Source organism: Meleagris gallopavo, chromosome Z (genome assembly GCF_905368555.1).
Source record: "Meleagris gallopavo chromosome Z, MGAL_WU_HG_1.1, whole genome shotgun sequence".
In the NCBI taxonomy this organism is placed as follows: Eukaryota; Metazoa; Chordata; class Aves; order Galliformes; family Phasianidae; genus Meleagris; species Meleagris gallopavo.
In genome coordinates, this window is record NC_139435.1 from 41,500,200 (window position 1) to 41,523,285 (window position 23,086).

Sequence of the window (23,086 nt, forward strand, 5' to 3'; positions counted from 1 at the left end):
CACACTAAGATATAATAAAGCTTCTGGCTTTATTTTGATTTGATTATCATCAAGGAATTAAAATTTCTTCTTAAAATTTTCCAGTTTTCAACAATAACTGTTTCTGTTGTTCTTAGAAATCTGACCGACAGAGCCATGTGAGAAATTACAGTTAGGGGTACTCTTTGAATAAGGCTGATGTATCCTTGTGTAAATTCTACCTCAATAGATTGTGAGGGGAGCAGAAGTTATTGCTCATGAAAAACTGCACAACACTGAGTAGTATTTTGTGATCTATTTAAATGGAAAATCTAAAAAAAAAAAAAAAGAAAAAGAAACAAGAAAGTAAGGTTTGCAGAACCTAAGCAGCAGAAATTAAGCTTCTCCTATTCAGAGACGAACAACAAGGCAGTACAGAATTTTTGTATATATATGACGTATAATCACAACTAATGGTATTATATTTAGTATGCCTTGACTCTTTCATATCTTGTCTTAATTCCTAATATCATAGTTTTAATACAAAAGAAATGCAATCTTTCTTGTTATTCTCTTGCAGTTTTCTTTAAAGCTGTATCTGTGTTATAGTCATGTAATAGTTAGATCTTTCTATTAAAAAATGCATTAAAAGAACATTATTTAAATTGCTACGCCAAAACATCCAGTTTAGGAAGTGGCAAAATTTAGTCTTAGTCCTTTTTAAAGTTATTTTAACACATACAAAGACAACGCAAGTTAGATAGTGCTGCAAATGTGTCCTGAAGAAACTTACCAAAAGGGCGTCTTAGTAGAGCTATTACAAGAGGCTGGTAGTGGTGAGGGAAGTAGGCCTTCAGAGGAAATTTATGCTAAGATAAAAAATTATTATTTTAAGAGCTTTCTGGTCAGATTTCAAAACAAGCCCATAGCAAACAATCTCTTCCAACACAGTAGCTAGCAACACAGTCTGAAGCAAGAGAACAGAAGTAATTCTACACTTAATTTTAAGATTTGATATAAAGAAGAAAGGGAGATACCTATGAAAAACTTGGCTGTTAAAAATTATTTATGGATTGATATTAAGATATAACCTAATAACATGAATAGGCTTTTTCCTGTAATCATGAATGTCTTCATTCTTAATACACAAAGGCCAAAATAGATACTAGTTCAATTTCATTTTCAACTGTAAACAGGCTCATGGACTATATCAAACTAAGAATTAGTAACATCAACAACATATAGGAGTGTAATGTAGATTATTGCTTGTTTAAAAATGGAAAAGTAAAATTCTTAGGATGTGACTCAGCACAAAGTAGGGTCATCACAGATAACAAACCAGTCCTTTCTTTATCTGAGTGTTTGCAATTCAGATGATGAGCACATAGCTACTTATGTAATCGTTAGATTAACAGCAGCATACCTTTAATCTTTTTGTTCTGTAAGCATCTACTATAGGCATGTCCAAGGTACAGCATGAATGTGCAAGTACAGTATGAACTCCATTTGAGGTGGATTGAAACCTGGCTGAACACCCAGGCCTAGAGGGTGATGATGACTGTCACATCAAACTGGAGACCAAAATCAGCAGTGTACCCTAGGTGTCTGTACTAGGTTTGATCCAGTTTAACACCTTCATTAACAATCTGAATGATGGGGCAGTGTGCAACAGCAAGTTTATTTGATGACACAAAAGTGGGAGTAGTCATGGATACACTGAGGGTCATGCTGCCATCCAGAGGCTGGAGAACAGGAACCACAAGAAGTTCATCAAGGAAAAGTGCAAAGTCCTGTCAACTTAGAGAGGAACAATCTGAGGCACCAGGACATGCTGGGGGCCACCCAGATAGAAAGCAGCTCTACAAAGAAAGGCCCAGGGTTCCAGTGAACACCAAGTTGAACAGGAGTTGACAGGGCATCCTCGTCTTAAGAAGGGTAACACTATTCTTGGCTGCTCTAGACAAAGTATTGCCAGCAGGTCAAGAGAGATAATCCTCACACTTAGCATTGCTGAAGATGCACCTGGAGCACAGTGTGCAGTTCTGGGCCCCACAGTACAAGAGAAACCTGGAGACAGTGGAACAGTGTAAGACCACCAAGATGATCAAGGGATTGGAGGAGATTGATCATCCTGGAAAAGAGAACATTCAGGGGATCTTACAGTCATAAAAATATACTGAGTTGGAAGGGACCCTCAAGGATCATTAAGTCCAACTTCTGGTTTCACAAAGCGCCACCCAAAATTCAAACAATATATCTGAAAGAGGTGTCCAAATGTTTCTTGAACTCCATCAGCCTGGGGCTGTGCCCACTGCCCTGTGGTGCAGCACCTGTCCCTAACCCTCAGCTGTCCCTGCCCTCACACAGCTCCATGCCGTTCCCTCGGGCCCTGCCGCTGTCACACAGAGCAGAGCTCAACGCTGTCCCTCCACTCCCCATGTGGAGCTGCAGCCGCCATCAGGCCTCCCATCAGCCTGCCCTGCTCTGGGCTGAACGCACACAGGGGCCTCAGCCGCTCCTCACATTTCTTGCCTTCAGACTTCACCATCTTCACAGTTCTCCTTTGGATGGTCTCTACAGTTTTATGTCCCTTTTCTGATGTGACACCCAAAGTTGCACCCAGTGCTGGAGATGAGGCCACAAAGCACAGGAGAGAGGGACAGTCTCTCCCCTCACCCTCTGTCAATGCTGGGCCTGCTGCATTCCAGGGTACAGTTGGCCCTTTGAACTGCCAAGACACACTGCTGGCTCAGATTCAACTTTATCAATGTCTACAAACACCTGACAGGAGGGTGCAAAGAAGTGACAGGATAAGAGGCAATGGGCACAAACTGGAACACAGGTGGGTTTCTCTGAACATTAAGAAACACTTTGTCACTACGAAGGTCCTTGGAGATATTATAAGCAGTTTGGACATGGTCTTGTGCAAACCTGCTCTAGGTGGCTCTGTATGAACAAAAGGTTTGGGTCTGGATGACTTCTAGAGGTCCCTTCCAACTTCCAGCTATTTCGTGATTCAAGTGTCCATACCTCAGAACTGTATCTTTCCTTTTGGAGTAAGAGAATAGCCAGTAAAACAGATCAACTCTTGAAACACAGAGTAGGAATACGGACTAGAGAATGTGACATCCTTCTAAACCCAGTGAAGACCACTTTCAGTTTGGGTAAACATACTTCATGTGTGAAATACATGTATGTACCTTATAAATAAATAAAATGACACATTCCCTCCCTACTCATTTTTTTTGTTCCGTAAACAATTAATTGAAATTATAGCAGAGTAATATACACAATAATCTTAGCCAGTGTATCACCAATAAGGTAAGACTAGAAATCTAGTTATCAGGTGGAACTAGGTTAATTAAAAATTAATAATCCCTATATTAAAGTATGCATGCAGTCAATCAGCTTGAATCAAAAATCCCCTTGAAAAAGCAGCCCTTGACACAGTTATTAGTAGCCAAAAAACTCACAGCATAAGTTGCATATGAAACTTATGAAAGTACTGCAAAGGATGTGTAAATCAGTTTCAGCATATGGCTTAAGCAAAGAAAAACATTTTTGCTTTCTATAATACATACATAGTAGTTTAGGCAGATCTTTTCTTGCATAAACCATCACAAATTGCTGAACAAGGTACCAAGGGACAGAACTTAGAATCATAAAATCATAGAATTGCTCAGATTGGAAAAGACCTTCAAAATCATCAAATCCAACCGCAATCAAACCATACTGCCCTAACTAACAACCCAAACTTGCTTGGATGTGGCTGATTATACAAACTGCCGAGATGTAAAACAGGAGATAAAAGTTGAAAACTGTCATAAAATTTTTATCTAGCTACATAGAACAACATTCTGAGGTGAAAACCACTTAGAGTCGTAATGGAAAACAACCCTGGAAAAAAATGTTTCCATTAAATAAAAACATGAGCTTTAAGTTCATAAATTTATAACTAAACTGACCCAAAATCTTTAAGCCAGCCCTTGCTACTATCACAAACTTGAAGGAAATCTGCTTCTACAAAGCACGAAGAGGATCATCCCAACAGTGGATCCCAATACAGTCTACAAAGTTTTTAGAAAAAACAGCAAGTTCTGACAGTGCCACATAGGAAAAGGGGATCATTCTTCTGCTATCTTCTAAACCTGTGCAGCTGTCAGACATGACTTGGTTCTTCAAAGCATTCCTTTTGCACAGTTCTATTCACATAGCCTTTTTTCAATTAAATCTATTCAAAATGCTTAGGTCTTCAGATGACCTAGCCACAATCTTCTTCATCCTCTGTCATTAACAGTTTTACCATTCTCCAAAGAAAAGTAAGGGAGGAAATTACGTCATAGACAGACATCCAGAAAAGAGGATGGACAAAGATGGGTGCCTTATGTATACATGTAATATTAGTAAGACAAAAAGTACAGACTGATTTAAATCAAGTTTAAGAAGTAATCTGACTGCATTTTTATTTTTTTTTTGCCAACTATAAATTTACGGTTAATTCAGAAACTGTGAAAGAAGGGATTTTAAATCCTAATATTAAAGAAAGCACCTTAACTAAAGCCTCATAAATTAAACTGTATAAGATTCAAATAGAGAAAATATTTAAGACCACTTTCAGAGAAATAAGCAATAACCCACAAAGTAATATCAGCAGATGAAGGACTTTTCACCATGAAGCAAACACATCACCTGCACAACAGGATTAGCCCTTGGGTGTCTGGTGGGTGTGGGATCTAGTTTTCTCCACCGAGTCACCTATGCCTGAGGCTACACAATGTGCTGCTGCCAAATGCAACTAGGGTGGCATAAAATTAACATATATAGCACCTACATATTAAGCAAGACAGCTGCAGTTTCATCCTTAAGTCATACTGCCTGAAGATAGATGATTGATTCAGTCACGATGGTTATTAAAGGTCAGTACATCACATGTTTCGACATGAAGGCCCCAAATTTTCTTAACTATCATCTCCCCAAGAAGTTGCAAAACTCAAAGGAACAAAAAATTTCCTTAAGTCTAAAACAAAAAGTATTAAATGATAATTTCCAAACCTACAACATAGGCATTGGAGTTAAAAGAAAGCAAAGGAGACATGATTAGCATGTGAAGTGGCAGCGTGATCTAAGAAACTAACAAGAAGTTTGTTACCTATAAACAGAACAAAACCCTTTTGTATCTCCTATTTTAAATTTTAAAATTGAGAAGCTGAACCTGTTGTTGGTTTATGTCATACATACAAAAAATAATCTACTTAGTTCACTATGAACAATGTAAAAGCCTGTGCAAAAGAAAAGATGCTGAGCTGGGAAATTTGAAGCTTTAAACTGAGGAAACTTTTCTGAGTGTTTATTTTTTGTTTATTCTCAAGAACTCTGCTACTGCAAAAGAAAAGCTCTGAAGTTTCTTGTCTTTTCTGTCAAAGTTGCATGAAAAAAAAACATACAAGCACACTGTAACAATTTAACTGCCCCTGAGAAAATTATAGGTTGTAGAATTACTCCAGGATAAGGTCAGGTAAATTTCTCTGGTATACTGGTTTCATACTATATTTCTATTTACTGGTAAAAATGTCTGAACTGAAATTTGGCATACATGTAAAATCATGGGAGGACAGCACTATTAAACTCATTATGTTCAGTGACCATTCTTATCAGTAGAATTGTTATTTTTTTGCAAAATGTTGTATCTGCTCACTGAAAAGAGAGAAGATCTTGACTAACCTGCTTGTTTTCATTCTGGTGAACCTGAATGAAGAGCTGTATAAATACTTGTATTATGGTCATAACTTCAGGAGCTCCATCAGTTTCCAACAGTACATTCCTGAGATTGAAAAGTTAGATTATGACAGATTAGATAATTTGTCTGCCAACTATAGCAATGTTAATGAAAGGAAGAAAAAAGGTACATTCTTTCCATGCTCTAACTTCAACTTGTGCCTGAGCTCATCACATTGATTATGCCAGAAGTACCAACCCTGCAATGGGTTTTGTTCTTTTTTAAAAGAAATCATATGCAACCTCTACAAATACTCTGGATTTATTATGTATACACAGAATACAAACAGATGCATATAATTTACCCTAACAATAAATGAAAAAGGATAAAATTAAAAATCAGACTATCACAACATTCTTAGGTAAAACTGGTATCAGAACAGTTGGTTGAATGCAAATATTCCCACGCCTACAACTAAGCACATGTAAGTGCTCTGATGGAAGGCATTCACAGCCATGTCAGAATGAAATAATAATCTCCCGGAATATTCTATCCTGAGTATAAAGTATACGTATGTGTGTCCTGACTTAAATTGTTAAATAGTGCACTCCTAATGTAGTCAGGGAAACGAAGAAAAAAAGTTGTTGATCAAATATGAAAGTTCCATAGATAAAAAATTACAGAAGGAGATCAAATTTTAATATTAAATAATACAGATGCCAGTCAATCACTGTGACTCCTTAGTGAACGCCATCAATAAATCAGGACAATCAGAAATAACTATGTACCAAAGGCATACTAGATCCACAGTTACTGCAGATTTCATTACATATTGATGCATTCCAAAGTGCTGTCATTGCTGAAATCATTAAATCTATTCTGGAGGTTCAGGTAGGTGAATTCTTTAAGTGGCCCTTTCATAAGGCATAATGCAACCAATTCATAAGTGGAAGACAAAACTACATGGGCAGCCAAGAGCAATTTTCATTCTCATCTTGGAGCAATGTGGAAAGGCAAGGAAAAAAGTTCAAAGTAAGCTGCCGTTGAGATTTCATAGGGTTGGGTATTTTTTGTTAGATTTGTTTATTCTTTTCCATAATGATCAAAAGGATGAGAACAACTAACACACTACTGTAATTCAGAAATTTCATAAAACTGTGGGCAATTTAAATATAAGAAATGGTACACAAACTCAAGCTAGGAGTATGGAACGGACTATAAAGCTGTACAGAACAAAGTGTGCTTCTACTTGGGGGAAAAAAAATGGGGAAACAAGTTCATATTTATGAGATAAAACAATTTAGCACACTCAGGTAAAGAACAGGAAAGGCTATTAATGAAAGAGACATAAGTTTTAGATACATGTTTCTGAAAGAGTTTCAGGGCCATCCCTGCCCTCTCTGCCCTCGGCCCTCACTCACCTCCATACCTTCCAATAAAATAAATTTTATTCCGGATGTGGATACACAATACAGTCTCCAAGCAGTATAATACGTGTCGTTTTTCAAGAGCTTTTTAAATTCTTAGACGTGACTACATCTATAGCAGTGTGCTCATTCCTAGGTACCACTTGGTAAAAGTTGAAGGGACAGCAGCAGAAAAAAAATGAACACAAATTACAGAAACAAATGGGTCTCCAAAAAGCCTGAATAAATTTTGTCTCCCTTTACCATAGAGTTCAACCTATGATATTTGATGTCTGTTGAAGTTACAACAATTTTAAAGTGCACTTTTCTTTTGTCAAGTGATTGGTCTCAACGACTTAGAAAATGCCAACGCTGGAACACAGCAATGGAAAGGAATGCTACAGGAATAGCTGTTAGATCGTTCTGCTCCACAGAGAAGCAAATTACAGTTTCTAAGTGAAAATAAGCATGCACAGACATACAAATGTCCATAAATGCATACACCTGGAAGCAATTTTTTCTTAAAAAGGAAAACACTCCAGCAAAATTATGAGTTTCTTCTTAGATTCGATACAACAATAATGCATCTCAGGCTGATTACCACAGCAGCAGACAGTCTTTAAAAGAATGGTAAAATAAGAAGAAATACAAGCAAAGGGAAAACTCCACTGAAACTACAAAGGATTGGAAGCCCCCATCTGGTGAACAAGAAATATAGCTTCAAAATAACATGACACATTCAAACATGAACTCATTGAACAGGCAGGTCAGTAATTTAGTGCAAATAGGAGCATATCCGATCTAAATCCTGGGGATTATTAACATAATTAAACAAGAGGCCACACTGGTAAGCACAAACATAATAGCTATGCTGCATGTGCATGCTGGCATAAGCCAAGCTATTACAGATTGTTTATACTTTCATATCAAAATAGTATTTAACCACGAGTCTCTACTAAATTGGAAAATCACTTTGAACTTCTAAAGGTAAAATACAATGTAGTCAATTTTATCAATAATTATTACATTCTGTGTTTCAAATGAAGTTCTCCGGTCTTTTAACATTTACTGTTATTTGCAGTATATTACACAGAGGGGAACCCTGAGGCACTCAGCTACAGAATATGACACCCAGAAATTATAATACTACATATCTGCATGAAGAAAAAAACCCCGGTGTACGCTTCCCACTATAATTTCAAAACTTACTTGAAGATTTCGTTAATAATTCTAAAAATGGCAGGGTGGCTTGCAGCTTGTGTCTGTTCGTAAACAAATGGAAGGAAATTAGTCATTAAGAAGCAGCAACTTGAACAACTGTCAGTACATATTTTATGGCTTAACTCATGGATAAAATTATGCTGCAATTAATAAACTGTAAATCAACTCTATCAGATTTTCTCATGATTAGATTCTTCAAAATCACAAGTAGGGAGCCACAATGACAGCAGGCTGAGCAGCAAACAAGCACAACACCTGGGCTACAAACTGTTTATGACAACAAGCACTAAAAATAGGAAGAGTGGTAGAAAAAACAAAAGAGGCTATTGCATGCAATTGCTGGAGGCAAGAGACACCGATGGGTTTACAAAAAGCTTTCCTCTTCCCCTTACAGATAATCCCTTTTGGATGCTTAGAGATTCTTGGTACACCTTCAGAAATAAATTCCAGAAATTAAATTTATCTCCTTGTCTTTAACACTGCCACATGTATTTTGGCCTAAGACATTTTTTCAGCTACTATGCTCTTCTGTGAATTGCTGAAAAGACTGTTTAAAGAAAGTCATTTTAAACATGCACTTGTAAACACTCTACTTTCTAATCCCATACTCTTAAATTCTAAGATTTAAGTACAGCACCAAGATTAAGTAACTATTTACACACATAGCCTACATTAAAAAAGAAACAAAACATAAGAACAAGTAAATGCTTCATGTTTCTGAAATTAGCAGTGGAAGATCTGATGAGAACATAATTCCTGAACGATCTGGAACGATGCATGTCTAACAGAAAGCATTTTATAGACTTTAGAATATGTGGAAGGAACAGTATTTACACATCTTTATTAACAGGTCTAAGTGTCTGAAGCACCATCCCAAAGGTGGTCTGCATCCGTTTCAAGCTAAGAAGTATAAGAATTTTCTATTTAATTACACATACGCAGAATGAGGACTTTTATCTGAGATAATAATCTCAGAAATTAAGCGACAAACTTTAATAGAAACTACTTAGAAAACCTCTTAAAAGAACAGCTTTTTTTTTCCCCATTTACAGCCCATGGCTGTAAATACTAAGTATAAATAGTAAATACTATTTAGTATTTACTATCTAGCAAATACTAGAGGGCATGCTGTTTTCATGTTTTATCTTTCTCTGTGACCCGGCTATAGCTATATTGTCCTATTGAACGTGTGCCATCTAGTGTTCGAGAGTATTTACAGTTGGTCGCTTAGATGGGATAAACAGCAGGCAGCTGGTTACAAGGTTGGACTCAAAAATTCCACTGTGTTAGAGGAAAACCTGGACCAGACAAATTCCGTAAGTCCTTTCCAATTTCTAACACTTTCTGGAAACAGTTGGGAGTGAAAACAATGTTCTACCAGTCCCGTGGGTTAAATTCAGTTAGTTCTCTGCTGTCTTTTCAGATATTCTGTCTTTAACACACAAAGCCACTGTTGCCTAAAACTGGTAAGGGTCAACCAGCCACCCATATCAAGATCAAATCACAGTTCTTTAGAAGAAGACCAAAATAAAAGTGTTCTATGGAACAACAAAAAGTTTTTCATCATTTCCTCCCATACAGCAGCAATCAACAATAATCACTACGAGAAAACACTACCAATAGTTTCCTCTACTGTTCCTGTACACAAACACTACTGAAATAAAGGATTTCATCACTGGAATTTGAAAGCAAAAGTAAAGTGGCCTCATATCACAAAATTTTGATCAATGCACTCTATGCAATTTATTTGAAAGTACTCAAAATAAGAATATTATCATAATATAACAGTCTTCAAGGCAATGTGAAGCTGTGCCTTTGGTGTAGCATGCCTTGCTATAGAAGACAACAGGGAGAAATTCTTGAGTTTGGGAGGGTTTCTCAGAGGGCTCCCAGGTTTTTAACAATCTCTCTTTTTTTTTTTTTTCTTCTATTTTTCCCCCACAAATAATAGTTTATTATAATTTAATAATCCCATCTGTGACAATGCTTTTTTTTTTTCCCAGAAAAAGTTCAGAAAAACTAACCTCTACTGGGAGCTTGTTCCACCTCTTTTCAAGTACACATATTTCATACAACACAACAATTCAGAAAATCCAAACATAGGGAAATGGAACTGCATGTGAGCACTTCAGAAAACCACCTCACGCAATTTTTAAAAGAAAATAAGAAAAAGACATGGTAACATGAAATATTATATACACAAGTTCTATAAAACTGCGGTACTTTATAATCTGCATCAGCTGAAAGAAGAATTGTAAACAGCCCATGTGATACAAACCCAGTACTGAATGAAGAAATTAGAAAAATGTATTTGCATCTGCAGGATGCATGTACATGGGATATAGAGGAATATACAAATAATTACAGACTCTACTGTAACAAAGCCAAGTAGGCAGAAGGAAACAAACTGTACCCAAGATCACACAGTAAAAGATTTGAGGTGGTAACACAAGTACCAGTTATCTTGTCTTCCTAATACACTGCTGCATTTAAAATGTTTTATTTCCAATTTTTGTATTTACCAACATTCCTGAATTTTAAATTTAAAAATTTAAACAAATGAGAAGAATCACTTTCTTTTTTCTTATACATTGTGCCTGACATACTTTTATTTTGAAGCATACAGTTATTTTGAAAGCACAAGTATCTTTTTATATATACATACGTATTTTATTTTAATGCCTCTCGAATTCATCAAGATTACAAACAAATTAGTGGGTACTTCAAACATTTTACCATAATGATACAGGTTTTGAAGACAGGCAACACTGAGGAAGTTAATTAATTTAGCTGGACTGTATTAGGAAAAAAAACAAACCCAAGCTTTTCATTTTCTCTCTCTCTATCCATTTTCCTTTTCCCTCTTTAATACTTCTTTCATTTGCACAGCTGCCAACAAAAGGTAAGTGTGGATCCAGCCACACTCAGAACCTGCGGATAAGGCAAAGCACAAGGAGAGTTCAAGGGCACAGGAGCAACAGCAAGGAAGGCTCCACAGTTCGGGCTCTAGCTACAGAACGCAACATACTTCTCATCTAGACTTGCAAAAGTGAGTAATGTGGAAAAACAAAACACAGCAATCACAGATGACTTATAAAGACAAAGCTGACAAATACTAAGCTTCTCAACCAACTGTACTAGAATAAGGTTTTCTTGCCACATGACTTTGAACATAATAAAATTACTCAGGAAAGCTATTGAAGAATCAAACAAACTATAAGTAACACTGATTTGTTGACATATTTGTTTACAAAAATGAGCTTAGAAATCATTTTACGTACATATTTTTACATTTCTAGTAAACTGCAAGATTCTGCTAAATACTAGTTGTTAATTTGAACACGCAAACTTCAGTGTGAAGTGTTGCTTCAGAAAGGAAGGCATCCATCCACCCGCCAAATTCTGAAGAGGCTAAAAGAAAATTTGTAGCAATCACCTCTTGTTTTTGCTACTTCTAAACAGATGTACAATTTCTAATATTAATTCTAGTTAAGTCAAGGAAACCGCAAGCCTAATGGCTTACCTCATTAAATACAAGTTAGTGGATCATCACACTGTAATAATTCCTCAAATTAAAATATAAGAATACTGCATATCAAGTTTCTTTCAAAAACAACCATTTGAATAGCATAGGTCTTATAAAGTTTATATATTGCTTGGTTGCTGTTTCAAAACATTTTGTTTAGATAAATGTCTCTGACAATGCAATTATGAAATGACTTAGTGGTTTTTCTATCTTACAATATTCTCTAATCAAAACACTAATTGCTTATTTGCACTCAAAAGATTTTCTTGCAAATGGAAAAAACACCAAAATCAATCAATTTGTGTCTCACTTTACCCCTTTTTAGTTACTATATCTATAAAAAAGAGATTAAAAGAGGCTACATCTTACAAATACCATAATCCAACTGTCAAAACATGTTAATTCATACTACTAAATAAATATTCCTGTTTTTTAGGCAGGCTGTTGGATTCAAGGTGCTGACTGGTCTAACAGACAAGTATCTTCATAGATCTGTGCATAAGTTTTGCAGAATATCATTAGAATTTCAGATTACAATTCCTGGATCCAATCACTTCCCTCTTTACATCATTGAAGCTTCTTAGTTTTATATTAAGCCATCTCCCCCTTATACACTCTCTTTCTTGTCACCAATTGCACTGGTGTTTATGCTTCCTTTCATTCCACTCCTTGTCCACAGGATGTCCTCTGCAAACCAGCATTCAAAGCTCCTGCACTGGTCTTGTGTTTTTCTGAGTGCTTTCTTTTGAAGGCACCTAACGCCTCTGAAGCAGAGGCAAACACAGTCAAAGCGTGCTAGTACAGGAGGTTGTATTCCTTTATGGGAAACTTTGTGAAAAAAATGTAAATATGAAAATGAAATGAAAATCATTAACAAACAACAATTAATCAAAAATTAAAACATTTTATTTCCTTTTATATTTCTTTCATATTTTAACGCAGATTATTTTTTCTCCACCATCTGTGGTATCATGCATTGTATTCAACTCGCAGTGTATTTAATACAGAAACAACACACAGGCCTTGCATATAAGAGTTGTATTCTGGGACACCTAGAACCTCAGACAACACATGAAGCGCTACTCAGGCCAGGCTCATTATTTTGGAAGAGGTACTGTGTCATTATGTTTTCCAATAAGAAATTAGATTTTTGGTGAACTGAGTAACATGGTATTTTAAAACAAACTAACTAGCTCTAATTACAGTTTAGAAAATGTTCTATATTAAGAGCTTTGTTCAGATCTGCAAACAAAACTAAGTAAATAAGCAAGCAGCCCAAAAAGAAGTAATCTACAGTCAACTTAATTGCTTAAACTGTTATACTCCCAAGGGCACAGAGATTGAAGTAAAAATCCTCCCTGGAAAAAGTCTGTAATTTTTAAATACAGACAGGTACTCAGTACTGACATCAACCGGATTTTCAGTTTCTCTATATGATTTTCATCACTGGATGAAGTTCTTTTTTGTTCTCAGTTAGTTTGCTGCAAAAACCAGAAATTTACTGAAACGCACAAGAATCAAAATTTGCTTCTAGTAATGCAGTTATTGCCAGATAAAGGAAGCTTTACGCCACGTCACAGACCACTTCTCTCGAAGATGCTGACATATTTAAAAAACAGCCATTTACTAAGTCTGAAAGAGCAGTATCAAATGTACTATGGTGTTGTACATACCAGAAGTGAATCTTTTATGACACAAGCCACTTTTTCCAAAGAATTTATCTGAAGGGATATCAGCTGATCTAAAAGACTTAGTGTGGCACTTTCAAGGCTTGGTAAGTGACGATGCCAGAGGCTGAAGATAGCTGATTCGGAAAGGGAGATCTTCTTCCTGGTTTAGAGAGAAAAATAATTGTTTTCACCATGAGGAAATGGAAGACACACAAAAATATTCATTTTATTTTTTCCTTTCTTTCTTTTAAGCACACCTGGGAAAAAGAAGATCAGCTTGCAGTAAAAGAGAAAATCTTGTCTACAGTACTCTGTTTGATATAAAATAACAAAGACAAAAAATAACATGGAATCACCATCACCTAAAAATTAAACCTCTCTACACATCTTTAAAAATGATGAATTCGATTATGGGAGATCCCAACAAATGGAAGCAAAGGGTTTGAGGCTGTAATTCTCTTATGCTCCAGAGAAGGTTCTACTCCATGCCCACTTTCTTACACACCCAGACTGCTTCCCACAGACCTGTCTGCTCAGAGAGCATCAGCAGCTGGCAGGTCAGCAGGAAGGTCCTAGGCAATTTTACAGCCAGTAGAATTCTAACTTCCACTGAAAAGCTATCCTTTTTCACTCAAAACTATCTAATAGCTTATTTAAACTATATTTTGTAGATAGTAAGAAATATATAAAAATACTTGGGATTTGAAAAATTTTAAGCACTGTTCTGTTTCAAGATAATGTATGATTAATAATTTAAGTATCACTATTAAAGAACAGGTAGATCAGAATAAATTAAAAATGAGAAGACATTTTTAATTTTATCATAATTCATTGTTTTTGTGGTGGCATTGTGAATATTATAAATACAACATCAAGAAAAGAAATCTAAGGTAATAGTGGTGTACCAACTCCAAGATTTAAAAACGATACAGGGAGCAAACTGTAGTCATTATAATAGAAATTAAACTCTCTGCTAAAACAGGCTCCCTACAACTAGATTGAGCATGAAAGCCTCGAGGCAGGTCTTGAATATTTCCACAGGAGAAGACACCACAGATTCTTTGGGAAGCCTGTTCCAGTGCTCTCTGATCCTCACAGTAAAGAAGTTTTTCCTCATGTCTGTGTAGAACTTTCTGTGTTCCAGTTGTTGCCCACTGTCACTTGTCCTGTTGCTGTACACCCTCGAAAAGAGCCTGGCCCCATCCATTTGACTTTCATACTTTAGATATTTATAAACATTGATAAGACCACCCCTCAGACTTTTCTTCTCCAGGCTGAACAGACCCAGGTCTTCCAGTCTTTCTTCATAGGGGAGGAATGACAGAACATGCAAACAGTCCCAGTAGAACAATGCTAATTTCTGTGGAGAACGAGTTATAATTTTCTCCCTAGCATCCAGTGAACCTATTTCTTGAAGAAGGCTTCACCAGTGCTCAGAAATAAAATTCTGTCCAGAACACAATGACAGAGTTAAGAAACACATAATTTAAGTGGGGGGAAAAAGAAAATAAAAAAAAAAACAAAAAGAACATTCATCTTACGATGAATTAAGATCACATGAATTTCAGAGTAGGTCAAGAGTATACTACAGAAGTGAGTAGTGAGCCTACATCTCCTATCAAGGAAACCAGAAACTTTTGTGAGGGGCACTGTAAGAAGCATTCTGTCAAGAGCTATATGAATTGTTTTTGCTCACTATGATAAACAAGGAGCTCAAAGGTTAAGCAATGTTTATTTTAATCATGAAAGCCTTTTCTAACAAGCTAAAGGATTCATACTCACATTATGAAGTAGCAAAAGTATATCATGACTGACTGCCTATTACCTCACTGTCATCAGTAGAGGCTACCATGGTGAACCAGTGTGCCTGTCTGTATAACTGTTTTTGGAACACACTGTAGATATGGAATGGGTAAGTGAAAGGTAGATCACTCTTTTAGGGACCCATCTTTCATTACAGATCTTCACATTTGTTTTCCACTTGTTTTCCTTGGCTGCCAGGAACATTTGCACAAAGCAGTAAATGTCCTTTTTCCACTAACTATTTATGTTTGCTGGAACCCTTGGGGAGTAACAATATATACAATAATCTTTATTGGAGCATCTCAAAAATAATGTTGAATACAGAGGAAGCAATTAAAACTTTGACTTGAAAGAAATGTGCATGTATAATTGAAGTAAAGTGTTCACAAAAGATCCTTTCTATTACCAAAAAAAAATCTGTAAGACATAATTGCAACTTCATAAGAGCTCTTTTGCAATTTTTGTGTGTTTTTTGTTTTTAAAGCTTTGTGTTGTATTTTCCTAGCACTAAGAAATCTTTCATTTGTCCCATACAAAGACTGTCAAGTTCTCAAAAAATAATGTCAGTCCTATAATAATGAGCACTGCACAAGTTTGATACTCTTGCACCTACATTCTATGTGATTTAGCAAATGTGTTGTAACATCCGGTAGCTTCAGAAAGTTATTTCTCACGACTTCCATTCAAACAGAAGATGCCAGGAACATCTAACTCAAGGACAGAGTGTCATTTGTAGGGATTTAGAGGAATTTCCTAGCTGACCAAACATGACACAGGTACACAATAACTCTGTCTCAAAATAAAACTCAAAACCACTCTTCTCAGCTACAAATTGAATAAATCATCTTTCCTTTCATTGCATAGGCAATTTTTCTGATGTTCACCTTCACTCAGATGACTTATACATTAGCTGATCACCAATAGCAAAACAAGCAAAGCTATATTTTAAAACTGCATTCATAAGTCTCATTAAAAAGAATCTGCTGAAAATCAGCAAAATTGAAAATCTTCATAAACACTCAACCACTCAAACAAGGCTCTATCTTATGAATAGAATAAAGTTAAACGTGGCTCTCAAAATGTCAGGTTAGGAATGTGGATACATTTACATTAAGGATAAATAATGTTTCTATGGAAATTGATAGTACCTTTCACCAGCTTACTAAAATCCTAAAATTTAATTTACCCTCAATTTTAGAGAAATGATGTGACAACGTTTCAGTTGATATTTAAAGCTGTTATGCCACAGTTTGTACACCAGCAATTTAAAATTCCACTTTGGCTAACTACCTGAGCTCTGCCATTGGAATACAAAGGAGGGTTGTTTTTTGTTCTATGATTATTTTTTTTTATACAGGAGATGTATAGTGCATTCAGCATTCAAATCCAAAGAAAAGCCATTTAATTGAATAAATAATCTTTATAAGAAAAAGCAGAAAAAAAATAGGACCGTACTACTCACTTTAAAAAGGCATCATTCACAGCCTCCAAGAACTCTGAGCTGAGAATTTCTTTTGATGCTCCCCCATGGTAAACAAGAAGAGTTTCCAACAATGGAGTTAAATCAGGCAAAGTAATAAGTGGGAGACAGAAAAGGGACACAGCATTCACACGACTGACTGAAATTCTGAGGGAAAAATAAAAACAGTTCCCATTTTAGAATTTCTATATCCATGAGGTAAAGGAAGATTAAATTAATTGCAGAATATTAAATACAAGAGATGTATACTGTTGACTTATCATGATATATTGTCTAGAAGTCTCATAGAATTTTGATATTTTAGTGGTCAAGGCATACCACGTGAAGAACATTAGTCCAATTCTGAAGTGCAGACAGTTATATTTGTTTAGTAGCAAATATACTTCCTAGCGTAGAATTCTTTGTCCCTTCCAGGAAGCAGCAAAGCAGAGGTAAAGAAGACTACAGTTTCACAGCTCCTGCCTAAGTTTGCTAGATTCTAGGAAGAAACAGCCTTGCTGCTTTTAACACCTCCTGTTGCTTTCTTGACCTCTCTTCTCTTAATGTACAACTATAAACCAAATACTACAAATCATGCTGTCTTTAAGTATTCAAGAAAAACTATTTGTCTTACAAATGTATACTTGAAGGAAGTAAGGACTATCAATCTTTATATATGAACCATTCACATGATCTGCTAAAATCACATGCTTGTAAATAGTAAAAGATAGCGATACAACTCACCACAAGCCTAAAATGTCATTTATGAACAATAGAAGCTAATTGTGACACAAATGCTACAATTTGTAGATAATCATAGTGATATTCACAGTGAGAGAAATTAAAGATGACATGTTTTCAAAGGCTCACTTTTTTCTTAAGTACCTAATAAAAAAAATTTGCTGAAGATTATTCATACTGAAATACTTTCAGGCAATGTTTTGCTATGAAAAGTGATTCTGTAGAACGATAATTACTGCACTGATATTTATTCTGCAGCAGTATTTTCCAAGCTACATATGTAAAGTTCACATACAGTGGGCACTTTATACATCAGTCCTCTTTACAAAATTCTGTTTCTAACTCCCCTATTCAGGATTAGCAAAATAGCTGCTTACTTTACTCTTACTTTTAATTCTGGAAGAAAACCTTGCAAATATGTTTTTTTCTTTCTGCAAAAGCTTCAAAATAGATGTGTTATTGGAGAATATTGTGCAATGCAGTCCACTTTGTGCAATGAATTTCACAAAATAGATTTACGTTGGAAAGGACCTTAAAGATCATCTAGTTCCACCTCTGCTGCAATGGGCAGGGACACCTCACAAGATCCCATTCCTTTGGGCAACAATTCCACAAGTGGGGAATCCACAGTCTCACTGGGCAGCCTCGCCATCTTGAACAAAGAGTTTCTTCCTAATGTCTAGTCTAAATCTGAAGTCATTTAGCTTAGAGCCATTGTTCTTAGTTCTTTCAATACATTTCCTGTAAGAGTTCTTCTCCAGCTTTCTTATAGGTCCTTTTTAGGTACAGGAATGCCACCATGAAGTCTCCTCAGAGCTTTCTCCAAGCTGAACAAAGCCAATTCTCTCAAACTGTCTTACTAGCAGAGGTGGTTCAGCCCTCTGATCATCTTTGTGGATCTTTTCAGGACTGCCTCCAACAGGTCCACTTACGCTGAGGGGGTCCTATAGCTGTGGGGTCCTATAGCTGAATTCATTACTCCAGGTGGGGCCTGACAAGAATAGAAAAGACAAAAATTTCCCTCAGACTGTTAGTCACACTTCTTTTGATGCAACCTACGGCACAGTTGACTTTCTGGGCAACAAGTACACATTGCCTACTACTTACACTTGAGGAATACCAATGATAACTGGTCTCCATTTGGACATGGATCCATTGACTTCAGTACTTTGGGTACAGCCTTCTAGCCAACTTCTTATACACTGAGTTGTTCCATCCACTAAATCCGTGTCTCTCAAACTTAGAGCCAATGTCAAATGCTTTGCCCAAGTCTGGGTAGATGGCATCAGTTACTCCTTCCTTAAACACCAATGCTGTAAACCCACTGTAGAAGGCCACAAAACTTGTCAGACACAGTTTTCCCCTAGTGAAGCCATGGTGGTTGTCACCAATCACCTCTTTGCTTTCCATGAGCCTTTGTATAGTTTCCAGGAGAATATGCTCCTTGATCTTGCCAGGCACAGAGGGGAGAGTGCCTAGCTTGCAGTTGCCTGGGTCTTCCTTTTTCACTTTATAGAAACAGAGTTCAAGTTTCCCATCACTGAACTGCCACAACTTCTCAAATATGAAGGATAGCGGCTTAGCAACTTGATCTGTGAGTTCCCTCAGGACCTGCATATATATCTCATTGTGTCCCACCGACCTGTGCACCTTCACATCTTGGTGGTGTCCAACTCAATCTTCCGTATTGAGTAGTTCTTAATTTTCCCTGCCCCTGCCTTTGCCTTCTATGACTGGATGGTTTGACTAGAGCATTTACAGGTGAAAATCAAGGCAAGAAAGTTTCCACAGATATTGTCCATGTTGCTAAGAATCACTAAGCAGAGAAATGAAAGTATATACACCTCCAACTACAATTACATTTGTCTCTGCAAAATGAATAAACAGACGTATCATATCCAAATCTAAAGTACAAAGTTTTTTTCCTGGTACAAATCAGATATTCCAACAGCCTCATTAGTTTTGCAGCTTAGTCTGCAACATGGGTGTTTGTCAATACTGAACAAAACTAATCAGCCTATGTGACTGTAGTACAAATTAGAAATAACTAAATTCAGGTCACTTATTCTTTTTTACAAAAACATCCAGGTAAGTGTGCAAAATAGCCAAACAAGAAAAATAGAAGCTATGACACAATGAAGATCTTTGAAACATCTTCCTCTTTCCTATAACTTTACAGCCTATGTGATATTAGACATGTGGTAATAAAACTCATTTCATCAGCGTCAGCAGATTTGAGTCTGAAGCGAGTATACACAGCAAGGCCATACATTTCCTTTTTTTCTTTTTTTTTCAGTCGGAATACACAGAATTTACATGTACTCGGAAAGATAGACCTACCAATGTAGAATAATAATGTTTGAAGAATTTATGAAAGATTATGATCTGCATTTCAAAGCCAGTGGAGAGAAACAGTTATGTCCAAAATAATAGTAGGTAAATTCCCTTCCAGAGATTTTGGCTTGACCTATTCTATCTAAATAGTGTGTATGAAGAAAGTGATTTTTCTCATTGACTACACCTAGACGTGTAGAAACATAATATACAATGTAGCAAGACAATTGTTACCGCTGCCTGATAATCAGGATCGGAGATCTGGCCAGAGCTTATCACAGCTTCCTTCCCACCCACTTTTCCTTTCTTCCTTAAAAAGGAGGGTTAAGGAAGCAGTTAAAGGGTGGAGACACTAAGTGCTTGGGTTCATTTAAAACATCTGCTTGTGTAACATACTGTAGTGCCACAGTACTATTTGATACCAGACAACAGATCTAATAATAGAAGGAAAATGTGGGAGCTAACATGAGCATGGACACATTTTCTCATTAAAAGCAAATGCAATACTATTCTGCCATATGAAACTATTACACACAAAGGCAAAAAAAATCCTTTGACACTTTTTTTTTTGCTCTTACAGTAACTGCAAGTTTGGCTATAAGAAGTTAAGCAGTAAACATGATGATTATCAGTTAAGTTTAAATTCTTACGTGAAGCATAATTTAACAAGCTTCTTCACACCTGAAACTATCTACATGAGTAACTAAAGTTTTCAAGCTGATGCCTAAATGCTTGCATGCTTAAGACTCCAAAAAGGCCTTCGTTGAACAAGTGATTGAAATTAAAACATATCAAAATGATACTTGGATAACACTTACCTCCCCTGAATGTTAAGTTCACTAAATTGATTTCCTCTGAGTTCTGTTACTAATGAGGAGACAATCTGTTACAAAAAAAAAAAAAAAAAAAAAAAAAGCACATTCCAGATAAGCAGACATTAGTTGCATGATTGTCTGTATCACTGATACTCTGTGGAAGTAAGTAACTTTCCATTTTGACTCATTCATATTTTTTTAAGTTATCGAGCCCAAATTAAAACTGTCCAAATCACTGAATAAACCATTCAAAACATTTCTGAACACATTCTATACCTTCCACATTTACAAACTAGCAAACTATTTTAGCTCTGCTAAGAGCTGAGGCAAAACTTTTGGAAAGCCAGTAATTTTTAGATGTTCTATCAGATTATTATCAGATACTATTCTCGGTTTTTTAATATATCAAACATAAAAGACACTTTTCTTAAGATTCAAGGCTACTATTTTGAATGCAATGCATGCAGTCAAAGAAAACGTTCAAAATTTATGTTCTAACACACAATATATATATAATTTAAACTTCAGAGGGAATAAAATGAATGATAGGACAGACATTTTGGCCATAACACAACATAAACAAAATGTTTTATCAACCTCTACTCAACTTTACTTCTATAATCTAATTAAAAAAAAAATTATTCTGTCCAGAGATTCATTTCATTTACTTTATTTTCTCCCTTAGAAGGCTGTAAACGTAACTGAAGTAAGAAAGATAAGCAAAGTTCAGTTCATGCTCCTTGTAACATTGACAACTCCATGTATGTGCTTATGAACTGGTGCTATTAATAACAAAATCTCAGTTGCACAAAACACTTACATTTTCAACCAAGTGACAATAATAATCTGCTGATGTGTAGCCAAGAGCTGATATGAATGTACCGGTTTCAGCCTCGTTTCTTTCCCATTTAGAAGAAGAAAGGAGATGGCACAGTAAGCTCTGGAGGAAAGGAACAGAAGGACAATGCAAAGAAGTATTAGAACAGCTTTCCAATTGCACAGTGGTTTACAACTCCAGCCTGTTTTCCATGGTGCATGCACTGGTGCAGTGGCACTTCAGTTGGGCTCAAGCTACCTTATTTTCTTTCTCTTGCAGGGACTTAGGACATCCAGTGTGTCCACATAACTGCACAATACTATGTATCAAGCTCTCTCTCAGATTCCCTTTGTTATGACTGGCGATTCCTCTCTTAGCACGACCACTTGCTTGAAAAGTTTGTTGAGTTGGGCACATTTACACCCATTACACTCCCATCTGCTCTCAGGCTCTAGTGAAGCCTTCCAGATTCTGGAGCTTCCCTCAAACAAATGTCTCGGCTGCTCTGTTGCTCCTTTGGAGCTCTGTGTGGGTGCGCACATCAGCCTAGGAAAGTTGTGCTTCTCCTGTCTGGGTTTCTGTCTCAGCCTGGCAGTAGTAGCAAGTGGGCAATATTTTTGTTTCAATAGAAGGAATTAGAATAAGTTGTATTCCATGCATGATATATTAACATGAGAGAAGATACAATCAGCAAAAGCACACCAGAGATACAAGAAAAAAATCACCATCAAAAGAAACAACAAGCACTTGGACATATTATTTATTGTACTTTCATATAGGATTGTTTTAGAACCTTACAGACTTATGTTAAATGTCTAAATATTGTCTTTCAGTGTTAATGTTTTTTCCTGAACAGTCTGAGCTAGGAGAAATTGTAGTTCTACCGCCACCTAGTGACTTTTCTGAAATTAAAGAAGTCAGAAAGGGCTGTAAAATCATAGTTTCAGAAGTACCTCAGAAATAATTTCTGCATTCTTAACGAAAAACATTTAAATGGGGATTTTCAAAAAGTACATATTTCTAAATATGATTAAAAATTCTAAAATCTATTAAGTCGCACAACCTCCAAACATGTCTTGATTATTAATATGGAACCACAAATTATATTATATTCCATTGTAACTATTATCCAAGTTAGACTTTGTTTTCAGAACACTATCAAGTGTTCAGTCAAGTAGGTCCTACAAAGCAGTATTCCTTGCTTGTTGCTTGTTTGTTTTGTATGCCTTTAGTTTGTTCTCCACACATCCTCCTTTTCCGTGCACATCACTACATCCCTGATGGGATTTTGTAGATTTTTTTTTAATATATCAAACCTCCGAGTAGTCAGAAGGATGGATGCAAAGGAAACAGGGGCAAAGAGATGCTGTAGTCAATATGAAAAGAGGTATTTGACATGTAAAAGAGACTTAGGTACTAAAAGGTGAAAAACATTAAAAATTCAACTCTATGTCTTAGATACTTCATTTTGAAGGCTGTATCATGAGTGCAAAGCCAAAGAGATACTTAAGTGCAACTAAAATAACAAATCTGGAAACAATAAAGCATTTATCTTTATGCATTTGGGTCTAAATGCTTTCTTTGGTGCAAAAGATGTCTTAATTTCAGCAGGGATGGGAC

General features: G+C 36.2%; 1 protein-coding gene across 5 annotated transcripts in view; it reads right to left on the reverse strand.

Moving 5' to 3' along the window:
• Positions 1-23,086, reverse strand: part of FANCC (FA complementation group C) — an 89,834-nt gene that overhangs the window by 10,921 nt on the left and 55,827 nt on the right. For 4 of the 5 annotated variants that reach the window (XR_014880629.1, XM_085214020.1, XM_085214024.1 and 1 more), the window contains 7 exons: positions 21,470-21,589; positions 20,653-20,717; positions 16,763-16,927; positions 13,501-13,657; positions 8,290-8,342; positions 5,680-5,779; positions 752-827 (listed from right to left, as the gene is read on the reverse strand). Coding sequence is in view for 4 of the 5 variants with exons in the window: in XM_085214020.1 (XP_085070146.1) it covers positions 752-827; positions 5,680-5,779; positions 8,290-8,342; positions 13,501-13,657; positions 16,763-16,927; positions 20,653-20,717; positions 21,470-21,589 (736 nt within the window). In the remaining variant the exon portion in view is untranslated. The remainder of the gene's footprint in view (positions 1-751; positions 828-5,679; positions 5,780-8,289; positions 8,343-13,500; positions 13,658-16,762; positions 16,928-20,652; positions 20,718-21,469; positions 21,590-23,086) is intronic. The other variant, XM_085214021.1, reaches the window with a different exon arrangement.